The sequence below is a fragment of the Vombatus ursinus genome, unplaced genomic scaffold (genome assembly GCF_900497805.2).
Source record: "Vombatus ursinus unplaced genomic scaffold, bare-nosed wombat genome assembly UNPS02014775.1, whole genome shotgun sequence".
Taxonomy (NCBI): domain Eukaryota; kingdom Metazoa; phylum Chordata; class Mammalia; order Diprotodontia; family Vombatidae; genus Vombatus; species Vombatus ursinus.
This window is the reverse complement of record NW_020954553.1, coordinates 5013615-5034910: the sequence shown is the minus strand read 5'-3', so window position 1 is coordinate 5034910 and position 21296 is coordinate 5013615. Positions and strand designations below refer to the sequence as shown.

Here is a 21296-nt window from a genome sequence, read left to right as displayed (position 1 = left end):
TTTTTTTTTTTGACAGAAGATCCCTTTCAGCACTTAGGATTTTGCGATTCGGACCTTGGTCCCTGATGGGTTTTAGTGGAAGGATAGGACTAGGAGTATTTTTACAAAGGAATTGGACCTTAAGTTTACAGTATAGAAAACTGTAACTGCCTAGTTGCTAACTGAGACAAAGTGAATAGGTAGATAGAGCAAAGTTGCTTGTTCATGTACTTAAAAGTGATATTTAATGTCATATAGATCCCTTGCATTAAAGTTGAGTGGGGCTCAGAATATGCACTGACTCACTTCCTTTGGAGCTATACATGGGTTGGCAAATAAATTGATATCAATTGCTTATACCATAAAATGTTCAAGTTATTCTGCAGGTCATAGAAGTATGGAAGAGCTAATCTGTTCCTATGATATATTTGACAGAGTGAAGGACTGTGCTACACAACTGAGTTATCTTGGTTATAACTACCACATGTGATCCAATGAACCTTTGGTCTTTCTATGTCCTCTCCAGCAATTGCTGAATTGAAATTCTTGTGAGACTGTTTTGTTGGTATTTTTTATCACGAGGTCATTTCCTTTAAAAGTAGCAAAAAATATCCTTTTTGCTTCATTTCCCCTTCTGAACTCTTCTTAAAATGTCTTTTTCTTGCCTTCATTGCTACTATTTTTATTTTTTCTTACATAGTAGTAGCAGATTTGTATATTGTTTGATTCTGTTTTTTTCACTCAATATAAGTGTGTGTGTTTTCAAAGACTGACTCAGAACACTCACACCTGAAGGAGGGCCAGTATTGTTACCTTTTATTTTTATGGTCAGTATATAGTTTTAGTTTCCATTCTTCTAGGCTCCTCCTTATGTCATCTCTTCTCTTCATCTGTCTCTCTGATCTAACATATTCTCTTGTATATCACATTCACTAACCCTGCGCTTGTATGTCCCTTTCTTAGCTCTGGTGGAGATGGCAAGCTGCAACAGTTTCCCTCTCTCTAGCTGCCTCATCGTCCTTCTCTCCCTCCAGCTGCCCACAGAGGGATCAGGTAAGTGTTTCTGCCTGTCTTCTACTGCCCAGGGCATCTAGTGATCTAAAAATTAAGGAACTACCCTTCCCTTTCCTTTTCCTGGGCAGTCTTTCTCCATACCCTTCCCCAGTTTACCTCCTTCTTTATCCCATCCCCAATCTGTATCATTCTTGTGCCTTTGTTAATTTGTGTCTTTTATACTCATGTACACTGTTTCTCTGGGTCATGGCACAGGAAAGATTGACCAAAGGAACTTGGTCATGCTGGGGACAAAAGCAGAACTGCGCTGTCCTGTATCCATCTGGATGGTCCCTCAGTCTGTAGAGGTGAAATGGCTACGGACCCAGAAGTCTCAGGCTTCCCAGGTTGTTCACGCATATCGGAATGGGCAAGATTTATATGGAGAGCAGATGCCACAATACAAAGGGAGAACGGCCTTGATGAAAGACAGCCAGGAGGACAATTTCATTCTGGAGATTTATAACGTCCGACTCGAAGACCAAGGTCAATACTATTGTCAGATCCAGGCTGGCTCTCTGAGCGAAAACGCTTCTGTGAAACTGGAGGTTGCAGGTTAGGATGGGGTCTGAGGGAGTGCAGGGTGATACATACTAGGACCTGTCATTATCATGAATTTCCTTTTATCTTCAAAAATATTTTTCAGTGATTACCTATCTTGTTTATGGTAAAGATTTATTGAAACCCACCAAATACTCACTTCAGTGGAAGTAGCAACCGTTTCTGGGTGTGAGTTGGGGTGGGGGTAAGAGGAGAATAAATTTCGCTATTACTGTTACATCTTAAAGATTCGCTGGAGACTCAGAGTTTAAATGACTTTCCCAGAGAAATGGCAGAAGTAGAGAATTAGATTGTAGTAGATGCACATTGGACTTAGGAAAACCTGGGTTCAAATCTTAGCTCAGATACTAGCTGTGTGACCTTGGGCAAGTCACCATTCTGATCTTCAGATTTCTCATTGGTAAAATGAGGGGGGATTGGACTAGATTGGTTCTGAGCTTCCTTCCAGCTCTAAATCTATGATTCTGTGATTCATCAATGGTCACCTAGTATCAGAAATGGGATTTGAATCCAGGTCTTCCCAATCCCAAGTCCTGTACTATCCAATATATGATCACTGGCCTTTTATAGAAGTCCTTTTGGGTAGTGATCAGCACTATAATAACTGCAGCGGAATCTTTTAAAAATACCATTTTGCCACACAGCTTGGCCCCAGATCCCTGCCTCTCAGGACTCTGGCTAAGCTAGGAATGCAACCATCTGCAGGTCGTCTTGCATCATCCCCTTAATTGGACAATCTTAACTCTTGTATTAACAGTCCAAAATCCCCAGTGGAAACAAAGGTTGAACTGGTATGTTACCCAACATGGGCAGGATCTTTGAGCCCAGATGCTGCCTTAGGCTACAGGGAAGACAATAAAAAGGAGTGTCACAATTCCTGCTGGCTGTAAAAGGAACGTATATGTGGTGATGGTGGTAGAAGGGGCAGAAACGCGGTGTTTTGGGTAAGGAGGAAAATGGAGGGAGATGCATTGCTGGTTTAAGTAGATCTTTCTTTGCCAGCACTGGGCTTGGATCCTTATATTCATATGGAAAGCTATGAACCTGGACAGATTCAGCTGGTGTGCAGATCCCTGGGATGGTTCCCAAAGCCTCAGATTCAATGGAGAGATACTCATGGGCAGATACTTCTATCAGAGACCCAATACCTGGATAAGGAGGGGCTATTCCAAATGAAGGCTTCTATTACTGTGAGAGACAGCTCTCCAGGGAACATGACCTGCTCTGTTTGGAATGCTGCTCTTGGTGAAGAGAAGGGAACAACTCTATTCATAGCAGGTAAACCTTCAATCAAATGAGATAGTTTTTATAAAGCACTTTGCAAATCTTAAAGCACTTTGTAAATATCAGCTATGACGATTATCATGATATATTCTTATCAAGTAGGGACCCACCCTGAGAACTTGCTTGGATCAGAAGGGATTCTTAATGAGACATGTGTCTCTAAAGAAAACCCAGGACTCTAATATGGGGATGGGTAACATGGGTCTGATCCATGGTTTGAGTGCCATTAAGAATCACTGAAAGCAATAGTTAAAGGTACTGACCTCCTGGCCATGTCCAAGTTTTCTTTATCTTCATTGCTTTCTCTGTTTCCCCTTTTCTTGTTTTCTAATTTTCTCTTTTCCTTTCCCTCTCTTCCATTCTTCCCTTGCCTAAATCTTTGGCCAGTGGCACAGACAGATGCTGCTTAACCCAATTTATGGTCCTCGGGACTAAAGAGGATGGGACCCACACAGGAAGAGAAAGAGCTCATTGGAGATGATTTTGTGGGGAGAAAGAAAGTGTAGTTCTCATGAGAAGATATTGATTCTTTGGTGACTAAGGAGCTCTGTTCCATTTTTCAGAAGATCCTTAGGTCTATAGAATTGTAGGATGAGAAGGGCCTTTGAGAAGTCATTTAGTACATCTTACTGACTGAAGCCATCTCAGACTGATGAGACTATCTTGTTTCTAAAATACTTTAGGGTAGGGGTTTTAAACTTTTTATATGTCATAGACCCCTGTGGTAGTCTGGGGAAGACTAGGGACTCCTCATAATAATGTTTTTGAATGCATAAAATAAAATATAAAAGATTACAAAGGAAACAAATTATATTGAAATACAATTTTCAAAATATTAAAGAAAAAACTCTGCTCCAGTGAAAGAGATTTCACTAAATGTTGGGCCATTCAACATTTTGGTCCCTGAGAATAAACAGACCCTTTTAGCAGTTAGGCAGAACTCACTCTCCAGAAGGAACTGAGACAGAGCAAGAGAAAACTGCCGTCTCTGTCACGTCCATGGATAGACAGTGTCTAAACAGCTTGCTAGTGCTTTGTAAACCTTAAAGCCTGATGTTGTTATGAGTAACCATTAGAATTATCACTATTACAATTTATTATTATTTCCCTATTCTTTCCTCATGACACTAGGGGTTTCTGTTTCAGCTTTTCCCCCCTTTCATGTCGCCCCCTCAACAATGGGTCTGGCTGTGATTCTGTCTATGTTGGGGCTCCTCATTGCAGTGGGTATTTATATCATATGGAAGCAACGCAGATCTAGAGGTAATATGATAAAATGTGGGGGTGGGAGGGCTAATTGGTGGGTTGTGGAGTGAGAGTCCTCCTGGAAAGACCAGCAGAAAGGAAGCAAATCTAAAAAGGAACACTCATAGTCAAAGGGATGGGGACTTTGTGGGGGAAATGGAAGGCTAAGGTGGAAATTGACATGAGGCCTGGAGTCATGCCCTTGGGCTATTGTAATGGAAATATGAAACTGAAATAATCCTTGAGATCAATTGTAGAAGCTTATTCTGTGCATTTATTAGGAATATTATTCTCTTCCTCCCCTCATTTTTCAATATTCTGATTTAGGAGTCTAGTCCTTTCAATTAGACAAAGAAATGTCATATAAAGTGTCAATCTCATTTGTCTCTTCTTTCTTTCCCCTAGAGAAGCTTCTTTACCAGCAAGTGGTAGAGATAGGTAAGTATCATGGGTCAGGAGCAGTAATTGGTGACCAGTCACTGCTGCCTATCTTAATAATGAGTGATAAAAACAAGATGGCTAGTTGCTGGGTACATTTCTTTCATTACCCTTGTCTGGCTTCTAATAAAGCCAAACTCTACTCCTTCCTGAATTTCTTATTCCTCTGTGTTTTTGCTCTTGTAATTAGTGACTCTGGGTGAATGTGATTCTTAATTAATTTGAATAAGAAGCAGATCTTCTGTAATAGAACCATAGCAAATTAATCTCACTTGTTTCTGTTTTTTAGGAGTGTGCTCTGACTTTCTCCACACATGTGCTCAAATCTCTCTTTGCTCTTGGATTCTCTTTCTTATAACTGTGAATCCTTATAACAGAATTTCTGGAACTGCTCTTATTTCAAGAAATGATGATAATAACATTTATGCTGATACTTCAAATAACTGTAGTTATCGCCTGGGCAGGTGTTCCATTCTCTGATCCAAATCACATGATCTGATAGATGGTCTTCAAGAGTTGCTACAGCAAAAACTAGAACCAAAAACAAACAAAAAAAAATCACCCTCCAGCCAACCTGATGATGAGCCTCACTGAACTTAGCTCAGACTGGTTCTCATGGAAGAGATTTATAGTTCATCGCTAAGAACATACTCAGAACTCCTCCAGCTTGGTAGGGCCTGTCAGTGCTTGCACTATACTGTTATAGCCTTTGGGAGCCCAGGGTCATGTCTGTGATATGATGATGTGCTGACGTAGGACTTTGGATAAATTCGTCCATAAAATGGGAGAGAATAGCTGAATGGATTAGAAAACATAATCCAATAATATGTTACTTACAACAAACACACTTGAAACATAGGGATTCATATAAGGAGTGAAAATAAGGGACCAGAGCAAAATCTATTATGTTTCAGCTGACTGAAAAAAAAAATCAGTAACAACAATTAAGATTTCAGATAAGACTACGATAAGTATAAACATGATAAAAAAGAGACAAGCAGAGAAATTAAATTATGCTTAAAGGCACCCTATATAATGAATCAATATCAGTATTTAATATGTGCACCAAATGGCTTAGCACCTAAATACTTAAAGAAAAAGTTAATCAAATTGGAGAGAGAAATTGATAGTAAAATTGTAATAGTAGGGGACCTGGACAAATCTAATCAAAAGATAATCAAGAAAGAAACTAAGTACTCAATTAGAACTTTGTAGAAATTAGAGATGATCAGTCCATGGTGAGTACCGAATGAGAATAGAAAAAAATTTACATAGTTCTCAGCTTTATATATCACCTTTACAAAAACTGACCATGTATTGGGGAATAAAGAGCTCATAAAAATGTAGAAAAGCAGAAATTCTAAACATAACAACTACTGATTACAATGCAAAAAAAAATTATTTTTATTGAAGGGCCCTTGAAAAAATTAAAAAGTAATTAGAAACTAAACATACTTACTGTTTGGTCAAAGAATAAAATATAGAAAGAATAAAAAATCTCATTTAAAAAATTGCAATAATGAGATAATATAACAAAACATTGGGGATGAAGCTAAAGCAATTCTGAGGGGAAAATTTATATCTCTAAATGCTTTCATCAACTAAAAGAGAAAAAACCAATCAGTTAATTATTAGTGCAACTAAAAACCCTTTAACAACAATGAATGAGAAAACTTCAACAAAGCAACAAAGTAGAAATTCCAAAAATTAAGAAGTGATTAATAAAATTAAAAGCCAAAAACTATTGAACCAATAAATAAACCTCAGAATTGTTTTTTTTAATTAATAAAATAGGTAAACAAATAGAATGATTTTCAGGAGAGGAAAACCAAAGTGTTCATATCAAATGTGAAAAAGCAGAATTCACAAAATTTAAGAGGAACTAAAAGAATTTATTATAAACTTTTGCTAACAAAATTGATAAGTAAATGGACGAATACGTACAAAAATATGAAGTTTAACAAAAGATGAAATAGACTAAATAACTCAATATCAGATAAATAAATTGGACAATACATACATGAACTCCCAAATTTTTTTAAAAAAATCCAGAACTGCAAAGATTTGCAAGTGAATTCTATGAAATTTTCAAATACCAATTACTTCCAATATTACACAAACTATTTGCAATAACAGGAAAAGAAGGCACTATCCCAATCTCTTTCTATGATACAAATATGGTCTCGATACCCAAATCAAGGATATGGAGTAGGACTCTTGTATAATAAAACGATAATAACATATCTGGAAAATTATCTTAACAAAACTCTGCAAAATATTAGTGAAACATAGGACCCATCACCGTAAGGCGTCTATAGAAAGGTTAACACTTCTTTGACAAAAAAGGAGGAAGAGGATTGATAGACTTTCTTAGAGCATGTGATAAACAGGTGAAATATTTTTGGAACAAAAAGATATCACTTCACCACACAGGTGCATGTCTTCAGATTTATTGTATACAGCCCAAAGTGGTTACCTCTAGATAAAACTAATCAAACAGCTATGATCCAAGAGTGGAATAAAAAGGTCATGGTTGACATCCTCTTGAACTCAAGCTGTAAAATGTTGACAAAGAAGTGTCAAACAAATGTCTGGGTCATGTGAATTTGTTTGTAGAAATGGAGAGGTTTATGACTGCGATTCTGGGTCAGCTTATTGCCACCAGAAATTTTTAAGGAGCCTAGACATAGTGATCAATGTAGCTTTTGTAGAAAACAGTAGAAACTGTGCAAGACAGTATTTTAGGCTATAAAATTTTAGTAACTACAAAATATCTAGCATGACGTGATCTGTTTACTAGAATTATATATCAGAAATGTGGTTTTTTTTCATAAAACCAGAAATAACAAACATCCATGTTACAAAGATGGGACTTAAAATATCCTGGATAATTCAACCAATAAATTGTATTGGAACTACACCATCCTTACAGACCAAAATATCTTCCAAAATCACCTGGATGTAACACTGATCTATAAAAACTAAAGAACATAATTTTAAATAGATTTCACCATGTCTAATATTCATAAATTTCAAACTATATGAAATAAAAAACTTTTGAAATGTGGAAAATTGGCAGAGGAAATCAAAACCATATGGGAACAGGATAAGGTGCCTATTGTCCACTCAGCTATAGGAGTTGGAAAGAGGATGCTTTCAGTGAGCCTACAGGAGGTTAGCTTACATCTTAATACTTTTATCTAATTACAGAAAGTAGTCACTTTATATCTCCATATGTAATAGTCCATAGAATATTAAGTAAAAAAAGAATGATAGTGGGAGATTAACTTTTTCTGGAACCATTTCTATCTAAACCCCATGAAAAAGGAAGAGATAATAATATAGTATATAATAATAATATGCCATAATACATATTATACATTATATATTATATACTATATTATAGCATGTTACATATATGTTATAACAATATAATAATAATAGTGCTCATTTATATAATTTTTAAAGTTCATATAAAACAAAAGAAAATTGCTTATAATAGTTCTATGAAGGAAATAGAAAAGAAAATGTTCCTTTCATGAGATTTGGTGAAAATAATATCCTTGGTCAGATTATGTGCCATTAGTTTTAGTTTGGGAAACCTGAAGGTATCTTTTGTTCTAAGTAAACTAGTTATTGGAATTTTGAATTTAAAGGGTCAAAAAAGCAAGAATGAAATTCATTTTGTATACCCTGACATCTCAAATTCACTAGGTTATGAACTGATGACATCTGCTTCCTAGAATCATAGGAATTTAGAGTTGGAAGGGACCAGAAGAAAAAGAATATTGGGTTTGGAATCAGAAGACCTAGGTTCAAATTCTGACTCTATTTAGCACTTTTGTGGTTTTGTTCAAGTCATTTTACCTCCTTGGGCCTCAGTTTCCTTTTCTGCAAAGTGTGGGAATTGGAGTAGCTGATCTCCAAGGTCTCCTTCAGTTCCAAATCTTCTGATTCTGTAATCCTCTTGAGTGATGTAAGAGTAGAATCAAGGAATCCTTAAGCAAAAAAAAAAAATTTCTCTGCTCTGATGAAGAGGCAGGGCATGGTGTTAATAGGCAAGAAGAGATCCTGGAGTTGGAAAATTGTAACCATGCTAGCTAGGTGAATAAATGAAATACAGAAAGAAATGCCAGTAAGAAGTGAAATACAAAGGGAGAACTAGTTTCCAGCAGGTATGGGATTGCTGATGTATAATGGTAACCACCAAACCATAGGCCTGGCCATCCTCTTAACCTCCACATCACAAAAGGGGTAGTGTGGTGAAGCAGAAAGACCGTGGGATAGGGAACCAAGGGCTCTGGGTTCTAAATGGGCTGGATGGGCTACTAATTCACTGTGTGTCTTTGGGAGAGTTATTTTATCGGACCTCAGTTTCCTCATGGGTAAAATGCTAAGGTTGTACTTGATGATTCCTAAGCTTCCTTCCAGATATAACAGTCTAGGAATAGAATAGGAAGTTTTCAACTCAGTCTTTTAAGGAATTGTTTCCCCTTGTGGGAATACAACTCTAATGACCATATTGGACTGAATAAAAGTCATACTCCTGAAATGAAATCTCTTTGAAAGGAAATAAAAATGAATTGACTCAAATGAAAATAAATTATACTTTCCCATGAGTGAAGACTTCCTATATTTTTCATACCCTATGGCACAAAAAATGTGAAGATAGACCACATGTGGAATCACAGTACTATGGAATCTCAGAGTTGGAAGGAATCTCAAGGATGATACAGTTCAATCCATACCTGGACAGGATTTCCCTCAGCAAGACCCCCAACAAATAGTGATCCGGCCTTTGCTTGAAGATCCCAGATAAGAGCACACTTTCCAACTCCCAAAGCAGACTATTCCATTTCAACAGTTCTCACTCTTAGTAAATTCTTCCTTACATTGCTTTTGGTTTTGGCTTCTGCCAAGTACAAGAAGTCTAATTGTTCCATGTGATAACCATTCAGATACTCAGATTTTACACTCCCCAATGGGGAGAGGGAGGACAGAAAGTGTGGCCTACATTCAAACTGTCATAGGATATAGTAGAAATAGAGAAAATAGGATTTGCTTTACATACAATCCACTTTACAATTAATTTGATCAAAATGTAGTTATTCCATAAAACAAGATTAACCTTGTAGTTTACATAGAGATAGAAACATCAAAGTGATAGGACTAGATCTCATTTCCTTTTCCTTTCTTTCTAGAAAATCTTCTTTCAGATCATGGGAAAGAGAAAGGTAATTATTTGAGATAAATGGGACAAGGGAGGGATGAGTAACTTTTCTTTCCCTATAATCAAGGATGCATTTTCTTGCAATGACCATAGATGCTCCATGAATATTAACTGAATGAAATGTTTAGTGCTAAAGAAATTATGAGAAGATTATGGAATTAGCACGAGAGGATATAGGGATGACCATGATCAGAACTTGGTTTTTGGTTATCAAATTCCCACCTATGTTAGTTTCCCTATCAGTTTCTTAAAAAAAAAAAATTCTTCCTGATTACAAAATGCTAATTTGTTTAGCATGGTCTAATAGAGTGCTGAGCTTTGGGTCAGGAAGACTCCTCTCCTCCCCTTCCCTCTACTTGTTACCTATGTGACCGCAGGCAAGTCATTTGACTTCTCTGGGCCTGAGTTTCCTCATTAGTGAAAAATGAGGGGGATGAAATAGGAGACTTCTGAGGTAACTTTCAGCTCCAACTGCTTTATTCATATTAGTTTGCAGTAAATGAAAATCTTTTCACATTTTTTAAAAAAAAGATCAGCCTGTACTTGTATAATTAATTTTGGGGGGAAAACCCCAGTGTAGGACTTTATATTTATCTCTATTAAATATTATTAGATTTAGCCTGTTGGGATGTTTTAGAATCTTTATTCTCTAATGGTTCATTAGTTACTCACTCTCCCCAGATTCATTAATCAGAAATGTGACACTCTTGCCATCTATGCTTCTATTTAAAGCATTGCTAAAAATGTCAAACAGAACAGGGCCAAGCACAGAGCCATGTGACACTCTACCAGAGACTGCTTACCAATGGATAGCAATCCATTAATCACTACTTTGGGTTAAATAACCACTACTGGTTATTTAACTGGTACTTAATTTAGCTTTAGACTATCATCCAAGCCACATTTCTCTATCATGATGCTGACATACTCACCTGTAGTCATATTCACATTTTTGTGTAAATGTAGACACACACACAAGACAATATACACACATGCACACATATACCCATGAAGGCCAACTAAAATGAAATAGAATAGAAAAAGAAGTAAAGATTAGAAGAAATTAGGAAGACCTCATAGAAAAAGTCATAAAATCAGTGAAATGACTACAGAATAATATAATTCCAAAATTCTGATCTTTGGGAGATGCTATTGATAAAGTATTAACAAGAAACTTTGCGCATCCTTTTAGTATGAAGAAGTTAGGATGAAACATCCCAGGATCCTTTGGGGGAATGAAGCTAGTGATGTAATGGCCCATTCTGGGATGGGATTCCTGTGTCTGGGAGTCCTGACATTTATATAAGAGAAAAAGTGACGTTACTCACCAATCTTTGCTTGTTTGTTTTTCCCCCCTAGGGAGACTTCTTAAAGGACTCGGTAAGTTTTGCCCCTCCCCCAAGTGGCGGCACACTTTATTTTCTGCTGACAAGGCTTCTCAGAAAGTTCACAGGTCTAGGTTTCAGTTCCCCAAGGGTAGAAGGGGTGGGATTCTGTTTATGGGAATGAAGATTTCCTGGGTTTCAAAGTTCCTTGTAGAACCCTAGAGTGTCAGATCAGGTTGCCCAGAGTCCTAGGGATTCTCAAACTTTTCTCTATCCTAGTCTGGAGAAGCCTACAAACATCTCAGAATCATATTTCTAAATGAAAAAACAAAACAAAACAAAACAAAACAAAACAAAATGCATCAGATTACAAAGGAAACCAATTATACTGAAATAAAAATGTAATTTTTCCATACAAATTCACAGATCTCCTAAAATCTATCTGGAGGGTCCATGGACTATAGGTTAAGAACACCAGATCTAGAAAAACCCACTTTCCCCCCCCTCATAAATGGGAAACTTAGTAATCATTAACTAAGCTGGGTTTATACACTGGGTTTACATAACAAAAGCCCCTCTTAGGTGCAATCACTGCATAAGAAGGTCCTATTGATCTTTTGGCAACTAAACCCTCTTAAACAAGGTCTAAGAGTGGATCCCACCTTATGGCAAAGTATGCTAGTTACCTAGCAGTGTATTACTTAGGAGAATTTGGAATGGGACTGCGATTTAGCTGGGCTGGATTCTCTGGAGCAGTAATACCTAGACTGATTTCTCAAACTTTTTATGTTTTAGAGAAACATCGGGCTGAGCTCAGTAAGTTCTGTTTTTCCTTAATACTGTCAGTTCCAACTTGTCCCCTATGGGGGCTACGTTTCCAGGTATTATTTCCTCATCTCCCTATTTGATCTGTTACAGAATTGAAAAGAACCGCCGCAGATGCAGGTGAGATACCGTTTCTGATATCTCTCCCTCATCTCCTCCGGGAGTTTCCTGGCGTTCTATAGTCCTTCCCTGAAAAGCTAACCACTGTCTTGCTTGTGTCCCCTTGCAGGCTGGAGAAGAGCCAGACTGCACCCGGGTAAGTGACACTGATCTGCATAAATGTTCTGCTGCCGATTTTCCTCCAGCTTCTAAACGCCCTAGTCTTGCCCCATTCCTTCTGCCAGAGACAAAGGTAGCGTTTCCTTGAAGAGTAAGGCAGCCTTACAAACAGATCACTCAGAAGATTTCTTCCCTTTCCAGTCTTTTTTTTTTTTTTTTTTTAGCAGTAGTCTTGGCAGAATCAAAAGAAGCGTTCCTTTGCTGGGACCAGTCCCATGAGAGGGGCCTGGAGATATTTTGCAAGGCTTTCCGAAGGTCTCCTGCGCCCTAACCTTGTCCCAGTCTCAATACTCATCTTGTTCTCTCTGCAGTGGAGGTGACTTTGGATCCAGATACAGCTCATCCCAAACTCCTCCTCTCCGAGAATCTGAGAAGTGTGAGGCTTGGGGACAAACGGCAGGATGTTCCTGACAGCCCTAAGAGATTTGACTTTGTTGTCAGTGTCCTGGGGTCTCCAAGCTTTACGTCTGGCTGCCACTACTGGGAGGTGTGCGTAGGAGACAAAACCAAGTGGATCCTTGGGGTGTGCAGTGAGTCAGTGAACAGGAAAGGGAAGATCACGGCATCACCTTCCAATGGACACTGGCTGTTGCGTCAGAGTCGGATGAATGAGTATGAAGCTCTCACCTCCCCGCAGACTTTCTTCCGCCTCAAAGAGAGACCCCGAAGCGTGGGCATTTTCCTGGACTATGAAGCTGGCTTTGTCTCCTTCTACGACGCGACCAACAAATCTCACATCTATACGTTCATCCATACTTTCTCTGGCCCACTTCGCCCTTTCTTTGAGCCTTGCCTACATGATGAAGGGAAAAATGTGGCTCCTTTAATCATTTGTTCAGGATCACAGAGCTCTGAGGAATTCATTTACTCTAACCTATCTCCGGAGACTTCAAAAGGAGACAAACTGACTTCAGGCATTGGTAATGGGAGCGTACCCACAAAGGCAGGCCAGGCACCAGATCTTTACCCACTGCAAGACATTATCTCATCCTGGCCCTCTGATATCACCCCAGCCCTTCAGGGGCTCAGGGCCCCATCCTTTTAGGGAGGTGTGTATCTCATTACTGTGCTCCCACCTCAGTCCAGCCCCCAACATCCGAGCTTGTCAGTATCTTGATCCCTCACGTTAACTCTGGGTGTCTTGTATCCTTACCCTATGTACTCTGTATATACCTCAATACCTCAAAGATCCATGCTGGTCTCTGTGGAGCCTCCCCTCACCGTGGCAGGTCACAGCTCCTCTATAACTTAATAGATGAGCTTTGAGTTGTTCTGAGTGAAAGACATCAAGCACCCTATGGTCAGCCTGGTGGCAAGTCTTTCCAGACTCAGCTAGACTGGTCTTTGGATGACAGATGCAATCCATCAACGGGACTAAATGCAAAACCTTTTCAGCTTGACCTTCAAGAGCCCAGTGTCCCTTCCAAGCAACGTTGAGGCATTTGAGTATTTTAAGGCAGGATCCTGTATAAAATTGTCTCCACCAATACTTCCTTCTCAGGACTAAAATTCTCCATGTTATCAGTTTCCCTTAACTCCAGACTCTTTAGAAGAAAAGGACTAGAAACCAATTAGGAAAAGAGAGGCTGATGTCCTCCTGGGCATTTTAATGATAGACAGCTTGATGGTGTAACAGAGGGAGTACTGGATGTGGAGTCAGAAAGACCTGAGTTTGAATCCTGCCTCAGACTCTTGGTAGCTATGTGACCCTGGGAAAGTAACCTACCCTCTCAACCTCAGTTTCTTTATCCATGAAAAGGAGATAAGAAGAGCACCTACCTCACAAGGGTTGTTATAATGATCAAATGAGGTAACACACACAAGGTGATTTGTAAAAATGTTATTACTACGTTTCTGTGGCAAAGGTAGAAGACCTTTGGGAACCACCTATGGCCATGGCAAAATGTCAGATGGAAACCAAACGGACTAGCCATTGAGTGGTTTAGGTGGAGCTACCATGCATAGTACGGCTGTAGACTTTGACACACACCACTTTATAAGCAGGGTTACTTCTGCCAGAGCTTGAATCAGGACTTTAACCAGAAAGGAAAAGCCCTCCATCTATGATTAAATACCTGTTCTTTTCTTAACCTAACAGGGTCTTTCATTATAGGCCAGAATCTCCATAGTTTAGGTCCTTGCCCCAAGCACAAGAGGCCAATGAGATCAACTTTGTGAAGAAATCGTGAGCATTTGCTTAACCTTTCGATTCCTCTTTCATCCCAGTCTACCTCTTTTAGGAGATAAAAAGAGAAATAAATGAACCTTGGCATCCTTTCCTACTTGTCTAGCATTGAAATATACTGGGGACATGGGGTTTTGCCCCAGGGTGCTGGCACTCAAGAGTGCATGACTGTTCCCTTGAGGGACATTCTTCCTCTCTATGGGGAAACATGTCCTATTGGTGGGGGGCGGTAGTCTCTTCTGCCCCCCATCCTCGTGACTCACCTCATGGTCCTCTGGTGGCTTATGGCACAACTGCCCTTGGTCTCCACCCCCAGGACCCACCTCTTTCCCAGACTCCTCTCTTCTTTGGTCCTGGTGGAAACAATGGTCACACTCTCTAGGGGATGGGCTGCCTCCTCCTGCTATGACTAAACTTTCAATTTGACTGTCCTCTGGACCACACTATTTCTTCCCACAGCTGGATCTGCCCCAGGTTCACTAGTTACGGCTCTGCTCTGTGGCATTGTTATTACCCTGGGTGTCCCTCTTTATAATGTGGAGTTATATTTTGTGTAATACTGTTTTTTAAAAAATTTTAAAAAATTTTAAATTTTAAATTTTTAAAAAATTAGGTTGATAAATTTCACAGCTAAGAGACATAGAACCTGATGTATTGAGCTGAGGTAAGGTGACTTGCAACAATGTTAGCTGTCTTATACATACACAATCTCATTTGAGCCTCACAACAATCTTGTTAGATAGGTGCTATAGATATTCTTATCTTCATTTTACAGCATGGAAACTAAGGCTCGGAGATTGTGGTTTGTCTAATGTGGTATAGCTACTAAGTATCAACCAGGATTTGATCCTGACTCCAGGTCCAGTACTCTAACATCTGTGCTATGTGACTTACGCAGAAGCATGTTTATTCCTGCTAAAATACAAGCATTTGGAGTATAAGAAACACTTTAACTACCCTGTGAATAAGAGTTTTAAACAATGGGATTAACTGAACAGTGGGATCCAGATGTGGATAGTTGAGGAAAAACTGGCAGATACATCAGCTCAGTGTGTGCACTTAAATACAGGACCATCTTGAGTAAAAGCTTGGGGTCAGCTAGAATCCCAAGAGGCAAAGTCAAGAATTGTAGCCCTTTTGCAAACTGTGGACAGGACTAATTTATCTGATCAAGAAGCTGTTTGTAGAAGGTGTGAGAGTGGACAAGATCACTGGTCTGGCAAAGCCTATGCACACATATCAATGACTGAAAATATCAAATACACTGATGCTGGTCAGTGGGCTCACTTTTAAGTGAGGGCAAGTCTGGAGCAAGACTGACTTCGTGTGGCTTATGGAGACAGGGCCCTTTACTTCGAAAGTCCCATTGAAAATGCAGTATAGGCCTATTCAGGCTATCTGTCTGCAGAGTTGAAGGGTTCCACAAACTCTCAAATCCCACCACAAGTTGGTAGATGACCATGTCAGTGTTAAAGCAGAACTCTTTTTGTAATCTTTGAAAATTAAAGTTTGATGTTGTTTGGTATCTTGCTTTTTCTCCTTTCTCTTTTTAGATTGGTAAGTCAGCCAGGAAAGACTGGGCTGTTTGGGGGTGGGGGTGGGGTGGGCAGGAAATACATCACAGAATTTGTTTTCTCAAAGCCTGAACTGCCTTCCAGACAAGATTCAATGTGCATGCAACTGTTTTATTTCTGTACTCTCAGTGCCAGATTTATTTTGTATTCTCAGTGTCAGATTCACATAAGGTTGTGAACTACAATTCACTAAGGCATTTATTTCTCCCTCACTCACATACCCACTTTCCCCACATTCTTTCCTGATCTGGTAAAGCTTCCCCAATACTGGAACAAACAGCTAACGATTCTTTGAACAACAACAACAACAAAAATAAACAAAATATAAACAAAATAAGCAAATATAAAAATAAACAAAATATAAACAAAAAGATGATTCTGTTTCTGAATCTTATCCTGGGAATACTGTTTCAAATCCATTTAAACTTTGTGAGATTATTTGTGAAACAACAAAAACCTCTATCTCCTCTAAACTTGGATTTTTCTGGCAACCTTATTAGAGTTGTCCTCTTTATGTTAATTCATCCAATGAAAATCAAGATTTGTTGGGCAGGTAACTGGGTGTAGTGGAAAGATCGCTGGTCTAGTTGTCAAGACTCGAGCTTTAGGCCTGACTCTGGCTCTATTGAGCTGTGTGAGTCCCTAGGACAAGGCTCTTGCCTCAATTTCTTTTCCTGTAAAATAATGAATGGGACTAGATCCCTAAGGTCTATTCTAGCTCTGAATCCTATGTAAAAAGAAATCTTTTTTTAAAAATTTCTTGAAGTATTGAAGCGTACGTTTGTAATAACAGAAAAAATATGATAAAAAAATAGAAAAAAGGAAAATAATACAGAACAAGAAAAAAATGAAACTGAATGAGAGGTTTGCTTGTTGGTTTTTTTTGTTTTTTGTTTTTTGTTTTTTACAATTGAACACTAGTGGTCAAAGAAAAATATGTTTAATTAGAAGGGGGAGATAAATATGGCTAGTGACTTTTGAGGAGATGATGTGCAACAGATACAGTGTTGTAAATTAAGTCCTAGGATCGTCTCTAGTCCAATCTTCTCATTTTATAGATGAATCTGAGGTCAAATGATTTGCCCATATTTACATGGGTAGTAAACATCAGAGAAGGGATGTGTATGTACCCAGTCCTCTAACTCTAAAGCCAGAGTGTGCTTGCCACACTACCACAATGACTCGGGACTTTTCAGGACTACCTGTATTTTGTGTCTGATCCAGGCTTTAAAGCAAGTGTTGCAGAGAAGCTTGGCTTGTGCTCCTTTTAAGTCAATCTCTTCAGTTTAGGAATGGACCTCAAATTCCCCATTTTTTCTTAATAACTCGTTAGGCATCTATTGTCCTTGCATATAATGTGAGACAGAGACAGAAAGACAGAGAAAGGGGGTAGGGAGGAGAAAAATCAAGTCATGGCTGGACTTTCCTTAAAATGGAGGTTCTGGAAGGAAAGAACCTATCAGAGGAAGAGATTGCAGAGGCAGAATGTGTGTCTACCACGAAAAGGCCAATATGAGAGCAGACTTCCAGGGTGAGAGGCTTCTGTGGCATGGTAGAGAAAGTCCAGAGAGTGGGAAGATGTGAAATGGGGGTTGTGGTTAATAGAGGAAGAATAACATGAGTAGGGCATAGTTGCAAGTTAAACAAACTTCTTGATCCTGAAGGGGGGATTAAAAGGCAAAAGAAAAAAAAGAACTAGAATCTACAGGGGTGTCCGTCAATTGGGGAATAGCTGGAAAATATGGCATCTGAATATAATTAAGTCTTCTTTCATTGTGAGAAGTGGTGAGAACATTTCAGAGAATTCTGGGTAACATGAACCAATATAGAGTGAAGTCAGCAGAACCAGGGGAACGATTCTGACACGGACAATATCGTAAGGACAAACTTAAAAAGACATTAGAACAAGGCAGCTAGGTGGTGCAGCAGATAGAGCACTGGCCCTGGAGTCAGTAGGACCTGAGTTCAAATCTGCCCTCAGACACATAACACTTACTAGCTGTGTGACCCTGGGCAAGTCACTTTACCCCATTGCCTAGCCAAAACCAAAACAAAACAAGTGGTATGAAATGGAGATTAAGTTTCATACATAATCCTCTTTTTGTGTTCTGCTTGTGTATTTGTTTCCATATATACAGAACACAAAAATGCTCCTTTAGTGTTTGAGTTCCGAATTTAAAAGAAAAAGTATAGATGAGTGGTAATTATAGAAGGAGAGAAAGGAATGAATAGAAGAAATGGTAAGAAGGCTAATTCCACTTTGAAGGTAGAATCCTGGTGGGAGTGACCAGGGGAGCAGAGGGTCTGGGGCTCTCTCCAATCCAAGGTCATTGTGTCTTCGGGGTGGTGGGTAGGGAAGCGATGTAGGAGGTGGTGGGTGGATCCTTCATTCTAGTGCACAGTGACGAGAGTGGAGATGGAAAGGCCTGACTACAATATTCCAGACAAGAGGTGAGGAGGCCTGGTCTAGGGTGGTGGTTCTGGAGTTCTTAGGTATCCTTCGAGGACAGATGGGAAAGGGACGAAGTGTGACTTTTAGCAGCTCTCTGCTGCCCCTCCGTGGCTTCCTTGGGAATATCAGGTAGATTTGGAGGTAACTTAAGCATGGTTTGTTTGTGTCTATGTGCCTGTCTATTTCTTCCTCAATCTATGAGCTCCCTCTTCAACCTATATTTTCCTTCCTGCCTACTCTCATTAGGAAACCTTACAGCAAACAGGTCGCAGTGTATTGAATATAGTACTGGACTTGGAGTTAAAAGTCCTGGAATATCCATGGAATGTAATTTCAGCAGGAGGGACGATTTCATTTTTAGTTTTGTGTCCCTAGCTCCTGGCTCATATTAAGCATTTGGTTAATGTTTGTCAGACTGAATAAGCTTTGAGTCTTGGGTTGCTTCACTTACTAGCTGTGTGACCTTGGGCAAGTTAAGTAGCATTGCCCTAGGCTCAGATTCTTCCTTGGTTTAAAAAAAAAAAAAAAAGGCATTGGCTTAAATGATCTGAAGGGCTCTTCCAGTTCTAAAGGTCTAAAGAACCACCTTTGCCAAAGAGAAGTCCTGTCTTGTTCTGTATCAGCCAAATTCTTTATTCTCAAGAGTTCGGGGCCATTTTAGATTTGAGAAGATATCAGGTAAACACTGCCACCTACTGGAGGACTATGGAAGGCCAACGCATAGCCTGGAAATTGCAGAATCTTGTTAAAACAGGATTTCTTTGTTTCACTGCAATTCTACATCTCGTCTCTGTGTCCTCCTGTGTCCCCTCCCCAAGTCCTCGCCCCTTTCTGAGTCTCCTCCCCACGATAAAATAATAACGTGTGCAGTTAGTTGTAAGCCTGAAAGGGCTGTCAAATGCTGTTATCAAATCGTTATTATTTGTTATTGTTACTCTCCCCTTTTTTTGTCCCTCTTTCTCATGCTCTCTTCTTCCAGGCAGAGTTTTAACCAATGGACAAGGCTCAGAGTAATTTTGATTGGTTATTTGTTGTTGTTCATTCATTTCAGTCATGTCCAACTGTCCGTGATCCCAGATGGGGTTTTCTTGGCAGAGATACTGGAATGTTTTGCTATTTCCTTCTCCAGCTCATTTTACAGATGAGGAAGCTGAGACAAACTTGGTGAAGTCACTCGCTTCAATGTGTGGATTCTTGAATACTTGAAGTAATTAGCTGTATTAGTTGGATTTGAACTGAGGTCCTCTTGACTCCAGGCCCCATGCCTATCCACTGTGCCACCCAGCTGCCCATTATTTTAATTGGTAAGGCTGCAAATCCAAAAACCTTTATAATGACAATGCATATTTTTGAACAGGTATTTACAGCCACGAACTTCATTACTGTTTCTCTTGAGTATTGCCTCCTATTCTTAATTCTCTTTAATGATCTTAAATTATTAGTTCAAATTTTGAGTTCAAATCCTACCTCAGACACTAGCTATGTGACCCTGGATACTTCTATAACGCCTACTATGTGTTGGGCATTGTATCAAGTGCTTTACAAGTATTATTCTGTTTTATTCTCACAACAATCCTGGGAGGTTGGTGCTATTATTATCTCCATTTTATAGATGAGGAAACTGAGGCAGATAGAAATTAGGTGACCAGTACTGAGTTTAGGTAGAAAAGGCTCCTTCCCCCCAGGTTATGTGTCTGCCAGGGGGAATCAGAAAGAATTCTACCAGATAGGACGATGGATCAACATCTGGGTCCCTATTCTTTATATCCTTCACTGGTTCTGTCAGACCCTCAGATCTGCTGACCCCTTTGAAGTCAGATGGGGTAAAGTGAGGTACTCAGGGACTGAAGACAAAAGTCTCAGTTTTTTACAGTGCACCAGACCAACAAGGGGTTGTGCTCCTTCACACAATTCCACTCCATTCTGTGCCTTTTCCACTCTATTCCACACAGTTCTACACAATCCTTCTTCAATTCATTCTAAGCCATTCTGCTCTCTTCCATGCCTTTTTGTTCCACTGCTCATTCTCCAGACTTTACCTCCTCACCAGCTGCCTTGTCCACCTCTGACTGATTCTGCCCTGAGGCTTGCTCTCCTTACTGGTGAGTCCCTAGCTGGGGTCACCATCTCTGGAGGGGTCCCCAGCCAAGATGGTCACTTCACTCTCAGCTCAATTCACTCTCCCTGTTGCTCTCCTTCCTTACCAACTAACTACCTTCCCCCTTTATGTTTTGTCTTCCCTGATTAGATTGGAAGCTCTTTGAGAGTAGGAACTATCTCGTTTTCTTGCATTTGTACCTTCAGTGCTTAGTACAGTGCCTAACACATAGTAAGAGCTTAATAAATACTTTGTCTTTACATCCTTCCATCCATCCATCTCTATCTGCCTGCCTTCCTGTCTGTCTGTCTATCTACCTATCTGCCTGTCTGTCCATCTGTCTGTATGTCCATCTCTCTCTGTTTGTCCATCTATCCTTCCATCCATCCATTTCTATTCACCCATTTATCTGTCTGCCTGCCTGTCTGACTGTCTGTCCATCCATCCTTCCATTCATCCATCCATATCTATCTGTCTGTTTGCCTGTTTATCTATCTGTCCATCCATCCCTGCCTGTCTGTCTTTCCATCCATCTGTCTCTGTCCATTTCTCCTTCTATCCCTATATCTATCTATCTGAGCTCTGGTTATTAGTTCAAATTTTGAGTTCAAATCCCACTTCAGACACTAGCTGCAGTTTCCACTTCTGCAGTTCTCACACCTTTTGGTCTTAGATCTTTTTAAACATTTAAAATTATTGAGGACCCCTCACAAAGAGCTTTTGTTTATATATGTTATGTCTGTTGATATTTGCTGCATTAGAAATTAA

The 21296-nt window shown here is 39.5% G+C and overlaps 1 protein-coding gene across 1 annotated transcript; it reads left to right on the top strand.

The window, feature by feature from the left end:
- The first annotated feature begins 728 nt into the window (after positions 1-728).
- ERMAP (erythroblast membrane associated protein (Scianna blood group)) lies at positions 729-13921 on the top strand. The gene is made up of 12 exons (XM_027864710.1): positions 729-806; positions 943-1032; positions 1249-1587; positions 2596-2871; positions 4024-4140; positions 4528-4560; positions 9762-9794; positions 11150-11170; positions 11911-11931; positions 12034-12060; positions 12170-12196; positions 12531-13921. The coding sequence occupies exons 2-12, from the start codon at positions 954-956 to the stop codon at positions 13262-13264; spliced, it is 1707 nt and encodes a 568-aa protein (XP_027720511.1). The 5' UTR covers positions 729-806; positions 943-953; the 3' UTR covers positions 13265-13921.
- The last annotated feature ends 7375 nt before the right edge of the window (positions 13922-21296 follow it).